At 36.9% G+C, this 15,234-nt stretch overlaps 1 protein-coding gene across 1 annotated transcript in view; it reads left to right on the top strand.

The window, feature by feature from the left end:
* Window positions 1-15,234, top strand: part of PTPRQ (protein tyrosine phosphatase receptor type Q) — a 293,179-nt gene that overhangs the window by 226,596 nt on the left and 51,349 nt on the right. The window contains exons 49-52 of the mRNA XM_043446813.1: window positions 491-649; window positions 1,166-1,388; window positions 3,006-3,079; window positions 13,150-13,249. Coding sequence (XP_043302748.1) covers window positions 491-649; window positions 1,166-1,388; window positions 3,006-3,079; window positions 13,150-13,249 — 556 coding nt within the window. The remainder of the gene's footprint in view (window positions 1-490; window positions 650-1,165; window positions 1,389-3,005; window positions 3,080-13,149; window positions 13,250-15,234) is intronic.

Genomic DNA, 15,234 nt, shown 5'->3' with positions numbered 1-15,234 from the left:
TTTTTATATGATGATGTGACCATAAAGAAAAATATGAGAGGATATCATCTAGTTGTTTGGTATGGATAATTGTGGGGTTGGAGGGCAGGGCTCCTGGTATGACCAGAACAGAAATTAGTGAATCAGCTAAAGGAATTTAAGAGAAAAAAAACACTAAAATATTAGTATGATTTAATACATTTGTGAAAATTGTATATATATATATGTATATATCATTTGAATTTCTTTAATATGTGAAGGGGAATCAGATGTCTGAAAATCACACCTGGGCTCCATTATCTCAGGCAAGTCTCAAACATATAATCATATCATTAGGAGGTAATAATTTCCAAATATGTGCAGTATCCAAACAAAAATGTTTCATGTTATTTATGTTTGTCATCACTTTATCTGTAAATCACCTGCATGAAAGGAGAATTTAAAATGATTTTCTCTTTTCTGTAAGAACAAAAAATCAACAGGTAGTGATATTTGTCCTTCACGTTTATAGCTCCAGCACGACCAAAAACCAAACCAACCCCTATTTATGATGCCACAGGAAAACTTCTTGTGACTTCAACAACAATTACAATCAGAATGCCAATATGTTACTACAATGATGATCATGGACCAATCAAAAATGTACAAGTGCTTGTAGCAGAAGCAGGAGGTATCATCACATGCCAGGTTATCTTGTTAAATTGTGGAGTGTGGACTGCTGAATGCTAAAGACATTTCAATTCAAAATTGACTCGATTATTACACATCTTTTGAGCTAAGTAGATTGTCAATATTGTCATTAATTTTACTGATCATTAATTTATACCTAAATAGTTTACCAAAATTAAAAGAGATGTGGTTAAAATATTTATTCTATATGCTGGTAGGATTTTGGCAGGATGCAGCCTTGATAGCTGCTTTGAAGGTGGGAAAGAGTTACTCTTGGCTGAAGAATGCTTTTTCTCTGAGACGTCATTGTCCACAACAGTGTCTATGGATTCATGTGTGATGGGATGGATAGGGTGACCTGCTTATCCAGGTAGATCAGTTGAATCATCCCTGGCGGTTCAGAAAGTGAAAGATGTTGCATCCAGATTTTCCTCATGCAATTATAGAAATGCCTTTTATAAATGTGAAAATACATTTGGGTATGACTTGTAATAATTCTTCTTTTTTCTGAAAATAGCTCAGCATGATGGAAATGTAACAAAGTGGTATGATGCATATTTTAATAAACCAAGGCCATATTTTACAAATGAAGGCTTTCCTAACCCCCCATGTACAGAGGGAAAGGCAAAGTTTAGTGGCAATGAAGAAATTTACATCATAGGTGCTGATAATGCATGTATGATTCCTGGTAATGAAGACAAAATCTGCAATGGACCTCTGAAACCAAAAAAGCAATACTTGTAAGTATAGTTAATGCTTACTATGCATCATGATAGCAAGCTAGTAGACATTTTTAACCCATCCATCTACCCCTCCTTTCATTTTTTCCAGTAAGTACTGGATATCTATAATATATTGTGACCTGGTGCATGATAAAGATCAACAAGGCATTGTCCTTTCATTCAGTAAAAGTACAGTTCTAGGGAAAGTAGGCAAACTTAAAAGTAATTATGGTTTGAAATAAGTAATTAAGGGCAATATGAATATTGTGCAAACTGGAGAATTCAGGTAGGAGAATTTTATTCGTTTCGTAAAGGGCTATGTGACTAATGTGTGATGTTTTGTCTTTCTCAACTCATTATTATGCCGCGCATGCTGATGTATATACGGTTTTAGAAACACTATCCTTGTCTTCCAGTTAACTGTGGCTTCACTTTACTTCAGTCATAACAATCATTTTCAGCTCTTTATATTATCAAACATCTAAATGATGTATTAAAATATTTACATTTCACTTTAATATTTGGTACTGTGTAGATTATAATAGTCTAATATAAAAACAGATGTCAATATTTTAGCTCTATTAAATGCTTTGCTAAATTTGGCTTATTTTTTTCCTACTAAGTTGACTATTGTGATTATAATTTTTAAAAGTTTAACTTCCAAAATATAATTTTTAATATTAAATTTGAAAAATACAGCTAGTTTCACTTTTGCCTACTAGTTAAAGCATTATTAAATTCTTCATAAACACCCTAGGGCAACTTAACATTAGAGAGAGAAGTTAGAGCATTTTTTTTCCAAATGCCTATCATCTGTTATTAAGAACACTTACTTGGGTTACTAAGTTATGCCCTGAAATTAATCATCATACAATAATAGTTACAGATATGATATACTACAAAGTTTTTAATCTAAGAATTATTGATTTTGCATAATTTTACCAAAACATTTCATATAAACAATAAAATCATAAGAATTTGAGAACAGCAGAGATTAATGTAGATTGATTTTATATTTTAAAATTCTTATATGTTCATAGTTTTAAAATAAGGTAAATTTTGGTTGTCTCTGTGGTGATAGCGATATGTAGTGTCTCTGTGTGTGATCCAGTGATTTTTAAGGTTGATTTTCTTCTGCACCCATTTTCTATGTTGTATGTCATGGAAGCATATAAAGTGAAAATATAGCTATGCACACTCAGAATTAATAAGCATTATTCTTTGTTTACATGTGAGCAAGGTAAGTTTTATATGATCATTCTAAATCTGTCTCACTGGTATTTTCAAAGGTGTTTGAAGTGTAATAGTTATGTTTAAAGTGTGCTTGTGGTGACATTAAGTCATTTCATCCAAATAAATCTATGAGAGAGATGATCTACTTAATCTGATTAACTGCTGGCTAGTCATGAATCTGATCAAATTTTTAGCCACACTGTGATGAAGTTGAAAAGGTCTGTGTCCAAGATAATTATTCATCTCACATAAAGATACTATTTGTTCTGATAGTGGCAGATTTCTAAGTTTATACTTTGTAAATTCATGGTCTCTGAACAAAAATGTATTTTTCCACAGATATTTATTTAAATTATATATAGAAAAAAAAGTCATATGTAAATTGTTTTTCTTCTTCCACAGATTTAAATTTAGAGCCACAAATGTCATGGGACAATTTACTGACTCTGATTACTCTGATCCTGTTAAGACTTTAAGTAAGACATTTTTCTAGTTTAATTTCATTTATAATCTCAACATGCTAATCATAGCTATAATGTTCCTTAGTAAATGTATTCCATGACTGAATGTTCTCAAGTATAAAGTCATTTCAAGGTTAATTATCTTGACTAAGGAAAAAGTAGTATTTATAATACTCTTTTAAGTGATGGATGCTCCATCTATTCAAATTTGGACATAGATTTCAATATGGTATTCAGTCTAGGCTGATGTGTATGGACATTACACTAAGAAAATATTTGGTTTTTTAATATGTAATCTTTTATGTAAAAGATTTTTACTTTGTAAAAGTGAAAAAGGATTAAGGAAAATTTTCTGAAATAATCCTAAAAGTTAGAAGCTTATGTCTTTTTAAGTTTTCTTTCTGATCAGTGCTTTCATGAGTTTTTCAATTATATCCATCCAGTCAGGCCTGGATAGAACATAAGTACCATTCAGTCAGATGCAAGTATACTTCTTCCTTTTCTCTTTCTCCCCCTTTCTCTCCCCTGACTGATCCCCTTCCTACTTCTCCTCTTTCTCTCCTCCGCCTCCTTCACCATCAACATATCTAACTTTAAATATTCTGTGCCAGACATACTCTGAGGTCCTTCGTATGTATTAACTGATGGATTCTTCACAACTGTCCTTTAATTTAGGTCAGTGGTTCTCAACGGAGTGATTTTACTGTTTGGGGATTTGGCAGTGTCTGGAGCCATTTCCGGCTGGGTGGTCGTAAGTGTGGGAGCTGAGCTAGTGGCATCCAGGGGGCAAAGAGAGGAGAGATGCTGCTGCCTATCCTCCAGGGCAGAGGCAGGCCCCTCCAGCAAGGAATCATCTGACCCCTAACCAGTGTGCTGAGGTTCAGAAAGCCTGTTAGGTTGCTAATGTTAGTTCCATCTTGCAGATGAGGAAACCGTGGCCCAGATTCAGTAATTAAGTGGCTCTGCCAGCACAAATTTTATAACATTAAACTGCAAATGCAGGATTTAGATCTGGATTAAAATCTTGATTCTACCACTTGGGAAAATAATTTCTATTACCCTCAGTTTCCTTATTTGGAAAATGGTGATATTATCTGCCTTGAAAGATTAATGTAAAACAATATGGGTAAATATATTAACCTTTTATAGTTAATAAAAATAGCTGAATGCTTAATAGCTTTTTGACAGGTTATAATGAAAGATTTTAAAATTGTACTTCCTTGGGAACAATTCTTTCCCTAGGATTTCTGAGTAATTTGCAAATTTCTATCTCCTGTGTATCAGTCTCTGAGCCTGTGCAACTCAATGTGTTGTTCAGATCCACAGTATATATCATCAATGCAGTAGATTTCAGTGAGAGTTATGGTTGGGAGAAGATAGAACATGTTCCACCATTTTTAGTTAGAAACTCTCATCTGGTTCTGGACCATTAACTGTATAAAAAGCCAGTTTCTGCGGCCTGCACTTAAGGAAACTTTCGATCTTGAAGAAATGAAGAAATGTAGTGCACCATTTGCTACATTAATGTTTATAAAAGAATGACAGATTTCATTGGCTATGCTGTCTGCTTAATTCCATAAACATCACTGGTTTATTTTTACATAATAATTCAATTATTTTAAACTTTTGTCAAGGGTTTCTGCATTTGGAGGCTGTGTTTATCACACCTGACACTGCCACAGTAAATGTTTTAGTGGCATCAACATAATTTCCTTTAGGGTATAGAATTCAGAAACCACATACTACCACAGCTAAATGCTGACCCCAGTATATTAACTGGTGGAAGATAAGGAACATAGTACAAATGGATTGGCTCATATGTCTTAGAAAAATGACATTTTGTAGATGGAGTGCTAAAAAGACATTACTTTGTTGTATTGTTTGCTGTGTATTATTCATCTCACAGCTTCTTGGGTTTATATAGATTATTGATATGAGGACAACATATTCAACTGGTTATCTGGAATGTAAAGTTGACACATCTGGGTTAATAGGAATGAAAGAGCATTAGGAACCACAGTGTACAAGGACGTGACTCCTCAGATACTGCAGAATAGCATCCTTGTGGCCACGAATGGGCCCCATTCAGCGCTGGCCACCGTAGTCTCAAGATGTTTCTCAGTGAAGATCTCTTCTTTTTCTTCCTGTCTCTCACAGCCGAGGCAGTGGCATACAATAAGTAATTCTAGAAGGTAGGAGAAATATGCTTGTGAGTTCTCTGACTCCTCTCCTGGAATCACCACCACCCCCCTAGTCACCCAGGTGCTGACGTGTGTGCCCTGGTTACAGCAGGAGTGTCCGAGGATGGAAGATGCAGAGGGCAGGGCAGAGCACCAGGTCTTACCAAGGCTGGAGCAGGAGGGGCTGGGAGCCAGCTTGGACTCTGCAGGTGGAAGGCCACTGGGCTGGTAAGGGGTAGTGACAGGGAGGGTCGTATGTATCTACAATCAGTTTTTCAGGGCTCATATGTTATTTGTTGGAGAAGAAAATGGCAATCCACTCTGGTGTTCTTGCCGGAGAAATCTCACGGACAGAAAGCCTGGCAGACTACAGTCCACAGGGTCACAGAGAGTCGGACGCGACTGAGCATGCATAGACCAGTGACCTAAGGACAGCCTTTCAGGTTCCTCCTTAGAGTGGCCTTCAGGGGGCTCTCTCCTGGCAGATAGCAGCTTGATAATAGGCTTTTGTTCTGTAATGCTTACTCTGACTGACCGCATGGAATTCTGCTACCTAGATAGTTATCTGTAGCTTGAAAACCAGTACTGGGCAGGAGTAGATGGAGTTTAAAGGCATGCAACCCTCAGTTATGGCGAAATGAAATGCTAAGATTTGTAATGTGTCATGTACCACTGGAGCAGAATTCTTTGATGTAGAACAAGTAGCTCAGTCATTCTGCTGGTGAATGGATGTAACACCATCAATTTCTGGCCTCACTTTTTTTTTTTTCTTTACCTAGCTATTGAATATTGTGGTTCTGTGTCTGCCAGGTTCACGCTGATGAGTCAGGCACTAAAGTGCACCCTCCAGAAAAGGTGCTTGTCTACAGTTGATATTCACATAAAAGGCCATGAAGTCATAGTTTTTGGTAAAAGAACATTGCTGAGGAAGATATAGTAGAAGGATTAAAAAAAGAAATAAAGTTGACCATTTCTTTAGTTGGCAGTGGTCAATGGCCAGAATGATTTCACGGCTGTGAGAGTGGGGGCCAGCAAATAGTAAATGCATTGGTATAATATCCCCGGGGTCATAAGAGTACAAAGGATGTACTTTGAGTCCTCTCTCTCGAATATGTCATGTATTAGGACACAGGACTAGTGGCTCCCAGAATTTCTAACAAGCCTGCCCAATACTTAGGTGTATCTCACACTTTAGCCAAAGTCTAGGTCTCATCTAGGTCATCAAACCACCACTGGATGTACAGTCATTCACTGGTATTTTGCACACCACAGGCAAGGAGCTTCAAGTTGAGTTACCTATCAGTACAGTCTTCAGGATTTAAGCACCTTTTGAAGGCTGTGTTTTGAAGTTAGTATAGGACAGGCACTTACAAGACAGACCATTTTGATAGTGGTTGCGACTGTAGAGATATTATTGGGATGTTAAATTAGGGGCAGAGAATCACTGATGAACTAAAAGGCTTAGTGAAAAGGCTAGCAGCAGGACAAGTGAGAAGGGGCTGGACAGGGCTTTGCTAAATAAAGATGAATAAGATGGAAGAGGAATCACACCTGGGGAAATCTTGATGACCTGTAGGAATAATACAAAATGACACATGCCATTATTTTAATCCTAAAGATATACTTACAACTTATTTATTTGCATTCAGGACTAAGCCTTAGAATTTTTATTAACCAAATTCATAAGAATTCATCTTAAATTCATTTTTAAAAACTCCTCCTTAGGTATATACGTTTATGGAAACCGCTTGCAGGCAATGTTTTGATTACAAGGTTTCATTATAGAGGATTCCTGTGATTTGAACTCCAGACACTCCTTTATGCACCTCACAGGGCTTCACTAAAGCTAAAGAGAGGAAACAAACTCCACAGCAAAGGCACTCTGTGATTTTTTTTTTTTTTTTTTTGGTCATAACACTCCTTATTTAATTACTGTGCTAACAATTAAAAGTTCCAGTATTCTCACTTGAGAAGAAAAATAGGGAGTCACTATATATATTTTTGTGACAAAAGGAACAGGGGGAAGTTTTATGATGTTCACAGGCAGCAGTAATGTGATAGTGAAGCTCGCAAACTCTGCAGCCAGACAAACAAGTTTCAGGCCATTTTGGCATATATGGAATTTGTGACTTTGAATTAGTCACTTAACAAATTAACCTCTGCAGTCTCATTTCCAAAAGCAGAATAACACCCAATTCATAAACTAGCTGGGCTTCTGTGGTGGCTCAGACAGTAAAGAATTTGCCTGCAATGAGGAAACTCAGGTTCAATTCCTGGAGAAGGAAATGGAAACCCACTCCAGTATTCTTGCCTGGAGAATCCCATGGATGGAGGAGCCTGGCGGGCTACAGTCCATGGGGTAGCAAAGAGTCAGACACAACTGAGAGACCTACACTTTCACATCACACTTTCATAAACTTAACTGGGAGATTAAATCATATTTAATGATAAACCATTAAATCAATGATCATTTATGATCATAAATCATAATTACATATGATTAATGTAATTAATCATGTACATTAAATCAATGTACAGATTAATGAAAAGGTTATTAATTAATATATGAAACATTGTTTACTTATGTGCCAAACCCTTCATGCCAAACCTTTCTATATAGCCTCATGTATTTTTTCACTACAATCCTATAATGTGATTTCCTATTTATGGGTATCCCTAATGTCAGTCAGTCAGTCAGTTCAGTTGCTCAGTCATGTCCGACTCTTTGCGACCCCATGAATCGCAGCACGCCAGGCCTCCCTGTCCATCACCAACTCCTGGAGTTTACTCAAACTCATGCCCATCGAGTCGGTGATGCCATCCAGCCATCTCATCCTCTGTTGTCCCCTTCTCCTCCTGCCCCCAATCCCTCCCAGCATCAGGGTCTTTTTCCAGTGAGTCAACTCTTCACATGAGGTGGCCAAAATATTGGAGTATTGCTATGAAATCTGAAGCTGGGTCTTTAAGCAGCTTGCCCAAGGTTACAGAGCTGGGGAAGTACACCACCAGCTTTTAGACCCAGGCAACCTGACTTCAGGCAATGTTGTGTTGCCTAGAAATTACCAAGTACCCAAGTAGCTTTCAATTTCATCACTATTGCTAATTTTTCTGCTCCTGCATACTTCCTATCCTTGCTGTACCATTTTCTCTTCTCAATATTTTAAACTATTTCTAGCTTTTCTCTTTTTATCTTCTCAGCTTTTTGAGGCTAGCATTAATACATGAGTATGCTTTATTTTTACACATAAAAATGCAGTAATTCCTTTTGTTTTTTGTAAACAATAAGTGTGACTTTTCTCTACATCTTGGAAACAATTGTTTAGTATCTACTAATATTTTGCATAGCTGATTTAATAGATATTTCTTGAATTATGACATAGAATGACTTTTAGTAAGCTCTTTGTGTAGTATTTAAATATTTTGGATGGCTAGTACAGGGCTAAAAGAGAACTTTTTTACTTAAGTTCTGTCATAATAAATGAGTTATAAGGCTCAAAGTCACATTCTGTTATGTAATATGTATCTGTATCAAGAGACAGGCATTGTCCTAGGAGCTTTATAACTCATTTACTTCAAGCTTCTTCTTAGAGATATAAAAGTAGCTTAAAAAGTCAGATCCATAGGCTGAGTTTAAATAATGATAACTTTAATCAAAAGATAATACTTATGAAAAATTAGTGCTTTATAATTATGATTTGCTTAATTACAGTGGAACATTCTGTTATGAAATAAAATGATTTGACCTTTCATAGGATTTTAAGTCTCATTAGGAAATGACTTGTACGTATTAAAAAAAGAATGCTCATACTTTCAGGCAGAAGAGTTCCATTTTCTGTGAAAGGACTTAGAGAATAATTTCATTCTGTACTGGTAGTGCTCTGTGGGTACATACATAGTGGTGAATCAAAATTTGTACTGGAAAATCACAGTACATTTTGTCCTTTCCTAGTAGCACATTTGTAATGCACGTGCCCAAAGGATTACCTACTGTTTATTAATACATTATATGTCATTTCTTCACTTTACTTGGCTGGTGCTTTGAAATGGTAATCTAATCTATGGTCTATGAAGTCATTTTTTTTTTTCCACTAGATTCCAAGGTCTAGTGACTCAATACTACCTGATAAAGATGATTCTTTATTCATCTTCATGTTTCCTTTCTCAAGCATATCTAATTAGGAATAAGCATGTGAAAATTTATGAAACAAGCCATTTATATTTTAATGTGTAAAAAAGGTGTATCTAAAATACTATATGAGCTATTATATGCTCATTTAGTGTCTTCTAAATTTAGGTGAAGATTCTAGGTGACCATGAAACTCTGATTGTTAACATTTGTAAGTACCAAGCCAGGGGAATAAAGGTGAAACATTAATCCCTGTGTATTTTACAAATAGTTAACCTATGTTGTCACCTGACTTTAATACTTTTTACAGTAAAATTATATAACTTAAAATTGATGAAAATTACTAATTGTATAAAAAAACAAACACTTTATAGTTATTTGGTTTAATGCCTAATCTTCAACCTGAAGACTTTTAATTTCTACTTCAAAACTGAATTTTTAACCAGTAAATTTTTAAAGTATTTAATGTTTGCTATGTGCCTGATATTATTCTCAGACTTCATATACAGTTGTGAATAAAATAAAGACTCCTGTCTTCAGGAATCCTACTTCTGGATGGGTAGTAGGATAATAAATAAATGAATTTTAAGATATGTTAAGAGGGTTATGGAGGGGGAAAAAAAGTAGAACAGAGTGCAGAGGAGGCAGGAGGGGGAAGACAGCAAGTGGAGGAGTTGTAACTTTCCATCTTAAATAGGGTAATCTCTGAGTCTGCCCAGGCTGCCATTACAAATACCATCAGTTCAGTTCAGTTCAGTCGCTCAGTCATGTCCAACTCTTTGCGACCCCATGAATCACAGCATGCCAGGCCTCCCTGTCCATCACCAACTCCCAGAGATTACTCAAACTCATGCCCATCAAGTCGGTGATGCCATCCAGCCATCTTATGCTAAATACCATAGACAGAGCTTAAACAAGGTTGCTTTCTCACAGTTCTGGAGCTAGGGGGGCCAACACAGAGTTGCAGCCAGCTCAGTATGTGGTGAGTGGTCTCCTCCGTTTTGCTGTGTCCTCCTGTGGCCTCTCCTCAGTATGTGTACACAGAGGAAGAGAATAGTTTCTGGCGTTCTCTTCTTAAAACGACACTAATTCTGCTCAGCCCTTAAGACCTCAAATAACATTAAGGACATCCTTACTCAAATAATCTCACATTGTATTTGTGTTAGGGTTTCAGCATATGAATTTTGGAGGGACACATATATTCAGTCTGTAAGAGGTGTCATTCACTAGGTGATATTTGAGAAAATTCTTGAAGGTAATGACATGGCTCCCCAGGAAGATCTACAAGAGAAGTCCCTTTCCAGGCACAGGAAGAAGCTGGACAAAGCCCTGTATCAAAAGTGACCTGGTGTATCCCAAGAACAATAAGGAGACAGTCTGGCTCCAAAGCAGTAAGCCAGCTGGCGATTGGAAGGGAAGTCAGAGATGACAGGGAACCAGAGTGTTAATGAAGGACCAGAGACCATTAACCTATGGTGTAGGCCATTGGGAGGACTTTGCATTTTGTCTGTGAGAGATGAGGAGGGTTTTAAGTAGAGAGGTAATATGTTAAAAGCATTATTCTTGCTTACTATGCTGAGAATACATAGAAGACAAGGATAGATACAGGAAGACTTGTTAGGTGTCCATACAATAATTCATGCAAAATAGGATGGTGGCCTCGATCAGGTTACTTGCAGAAGAGGTAGTAAAAGGCGAATAGAGAGTACACAAAAGTTTCGAATAGTATAATGAGCCCTAAGTGCCTATGAAGTTTGCCACATCTGCTCTATTTGTGCCTTGGTCATTTTATTTCTGAAGTATTTTAAATTACAGAAAGCATTATCTTCCACTCCAAATACTTTAGCTTATTTCTCTAATAAGTCTGTTTTTATTATATTGTTGCACTTAAACAAAATTAATGTTAAATCCTTGATATTATGTAAAACCACATATTTTCAAAACATCCTCTGATTTTTTTTCTCTATAATTTTTTGAAACAGGATCAAAAGAGAGGCTCACACATTATTTTTGATTGTTGTGTCTCTTAATCTGGGCTTCCCTGGTGGATCAGATGGTAAAGAATCCACCTGCAATGCAGGAGATGTGGGTTTGATCCCTGGGTTAGGAAGATACCCCAGAGAAGGAAATGGCAACCCACTCCAGTATTCTTCCCTGGAAAATCCCATGGCCAGAGGAGCCTGACGGGCTATAGTCCATGGGACTGCAAAGAATCACATACAACTGAGTGACTAACAGTTTTCACCCTTTCTCAATCTATTTTCATCTAGAAGAGACTTCCTCCCGCCTCCCCACTCCTATGCCAAAGACTCATTTAGGCAACTAGATGAGCTGTCCTGTAAGGGGTTCCATGTTCTGAATTTGTCTCATTGCTCTTTATTGATGTCATTTTATTTTTGAACTACTTTTCCTACTTTCTTATAAATTAGAGATAAGATCTAAAGGTCTGAATACGCACAATGAACATTTTGGCAGAAATACTTTACAAGTGTTGCTGTGTAGATCAAAATACCTCACATCAGGAGGTATATAATGTCTCATCACATTTTCAGTGATGTTAAAATTGATCAGTTAATTTAGTGATAGTGACAGCATGATTCTTCACTGGAAGTTTTTTTCCCATGTTATAACCAGCAAATAATCTGTGAGGTGATAGTCTGACATTCCCTAAATGTTCAAGTCCCTATCAACCTCCTAGTCATTTAAAGATGCATTTGTGATTGTTACCTGAGTCAGTTATTTCATTAGGAATGCAAAATTAATTTCCAATTTTATTATTTCTTCCACATTTATTAAACAGAATTTTCCTCTAAAAAGGAGCTTTTTTTCCTTAACTAGGGCTTTTTTTATTTCATAAAAATAGAAAGCCGGGGGGGGGGGAATGCTTAATTTTCTCCCTTTAATTTCAAAGTTTTAGAGAGTGAAAGAAAAGTAATTTAGCTAAAACCAGAGGTTACAAAATAGTATTTTTTGTTTTAATTTTCATTTCTATTTCATTGAATAATATTGGAACTCATGGATTTTTATACTGATATTGAATATATTTCTATCAGTTTCAGGTTTTATTCATCATGAAGTTTAAAATGTTCCATCTTTGGCCAGTAGGACCTCTTAAAGATGACCTTTTGTTTTTTCTACACCATTAGCCTTTGATAGTTTCTTAGCTTTCTTGTCTCATTAGATGTCCCAAATTCCTTTTGTGCCCTAATCACAATTTGGGATTACTATCTCTCCAATTTTCCCTGGTTTCTTTTAGTGAAAAATGTGTCTACTTAGAGTCAACAGGATTTCCTCAGAGATTTTGGATGTGTTCTGCGAATGAGAAAGTCAAGTATGACTGCACAATTTGGGGACTGAGCAACTAGAATAAATGAAGTTGCCATCAACTAAGAAGAAGAAAGATGCAGTTGAAAGGAGAGATGGATAGAAGTTCAGTTTGGGACATTCTGATTTTTGAAATTTAGTTACATTTCTATGTAAAGATGTATAGTGGGCAACTGGATATACAATTTGGTAGTTCCTTAGATTACAGTTAAGTAGACATCATCATATAGATGAAAATTAAAACCATGAGTTTGCATGAGTGTACCAAGGGTGTGAGTGTAGATAGAAAAAGAGGACCAAGGATTGAGCCCCAAAGTTAAAAGATCTAGAAGATAAAGACATGTGTACATTTTGTTAATGTTATTGAGAAATAGGTCGAAGTATATCTTTATTTTAGACCCAACATAGTATCCCATATAATAATAATTAATGATCATGTTACACTTTCTCTTCAGGTGAAGGACTTTCAGAACGAACTGTAGAGATTATACTTTCAGTCACTTTGTGTATCCTTTCCATCATTCTTCTTGGAACAGCTGTTTTTGCATTTGCAAGGTAAGACTATTTGCATAAGACTTATTCCTAGGATGCTTTATGGGCAGTTACAGTCTAATTAGGAGACAGAAGCCCACAGTGGTTACTAGAACGGGAAGCGTTTAGTAATAACAACTGTTCCATGAACAGTATGAGAAGGCAAAATGATAGGACACTGAAAGAGGAAGTCCCCCGGTCGGTAGGTGCCCCATATGCTACTGGAGATCAGTGGAGAAATAACTCCAGAAAGAATGAAGGGATGGAGCCAAAGCAAAAACAATACCCAGTTGTGGATGAAACTGGTGATAGAATCAAGGTCTGATGCTGTAAAGAGGAACCTGGAATGTCAGGTCCATGAATCAAAGCAAACTGGAAGTGGTCCAACAGGAGATGGCAAGAGTGAATGTTGACATTCTAGGAATCAGTGAACTAAAATGGACTGAAAAGGGTGAATTTAACTCACATGACCATTATATCTACTACTGTGGGTAGGAATCCCTTAGAAGAAATGGAGTAGCCATCATAGTCAACAAGAGAGTCGGAAATGCAGTACTTGGATGCAATCTCAAAAACGACAGGATGATCTCTGTTCGATTCCAAGGCAAACCATTCAATATCACGGTAATCCAAGCCTATGCCCCAACCAGTAACACTGAAGAAGCTGAAGTTGAACAGTTCTATGAAGACCTACAAGACCTTTTAGAACTAACACCCAAAAAAAGATGTCCTTTTCATTATAGGGGACTGGAATGCAAAAGTAGGAAGTCAAGAAACACCTGGAGTAACAGGCAAATTTGGCCTTGGAGTACAGAATGAAGCAGGGCAAAGGCTAATAGAGTTTTGCCAAGAGAACGCACTGGTCATAGCAAACAACCTCTTCCAACAACACAAGAGAAGACTCTACACATGGACATCACCAGAGGGTCAACACCAAAATCAGATTGATTATATTCTTTGCAGCCAAAGATGGAGAAGCTCTATACAGTCAGCAAAAACAAGACCGGGAGCTGACTGTGGCTCAGATTATGAACTCCTTATTGCCAAATTCAGACTTAAATTGAAGAAAGTAGGGATAACCACTAGACCATTCAGGTATGACCTAAATAAAATCCCTTATGACTATACAGTGGAAGTGAGAAATAGATTTAAGGGACTAGATCTGATAGACAGAGAGCCTGATGAACTATTGACTGAGGTTTGTGACATTATACAGGAGACAGGGATCAAGACCATCCCCATGGAAAAGAAATGCAAAAAGGCAAAATGGTTGTCTGAGGAGGCCTTACAAATAGCTGTGAAAAGAAGAGAAGCGAAAAGCAAAGGAGAAAAGGAAAGATATTCCCATTTGAATGCAGAGTTCCAAAGAATAGCCAGGAGAGATAAGAAAGCCTTCCTCAATGATCAATGCAAAGTAATAGAGGAAAACAATAGAATGGGAAAGACTAGAGATCTCTTCAAGAAAATTAGAGATATCAAGGGAACATTTCAGGCAAAGATGGGGTGGATAAAGGACAGAAATGGTATGGACCTAACAGAAGCAGAAGATATTAAGAAGAGGTGGCAAGAATACACAGAAGAACTGTACAAAAAAGATCTTCATAACCCAGATAATCACAATGGTGTGATCACTCACCTAGAGCCAGACACCCTGGAATGTGAGGTCATTCCAGGATGTGAATGTGAAGATGTGAAGATGCTTAGAAAGCAACTCTACGAACAAAGCTAGTGGATGTGATGGAATTCCAGTTGAGCTATTTCAAATCCTGAAAGATGATGCTGTGAAAGTGCTGCACTCAATATGCCAGCAAATTTGGAAAACTCAACAGTGGCCACAGGACCTGAAAAGGTCCATTTTCATTCCAATCCCTAAGAAAGGCAATCCCAAAGAATGCTCAAACTACCGCACAATTGCACTCATCTCACACGCTAGCAAAGTAATGCTCAAAATTCTCCAAGCCAGGCTTCAGCAATACGTGAACTGTGAACTTCCAGATGTTCAAGTTGGT

The sequence above is a fragment of the Cervus canadensis genome, chromosome 25, assembly GCF_019320065.1.
Source record: "Cervus canadensis isolate Bull #8, Minnesota chromosome 25, ASM1932006v1, whole genome shotgun sequence".
Lineage (NCBI taxonomy): Eukaryota > Metazoa > Chordata > Mammalia > Artiodactyla > Cervidae > Cervus > Cervus canadensis.
This window is presented reverse-complemented; position numbering and strand designations above follow the sequence as displayed.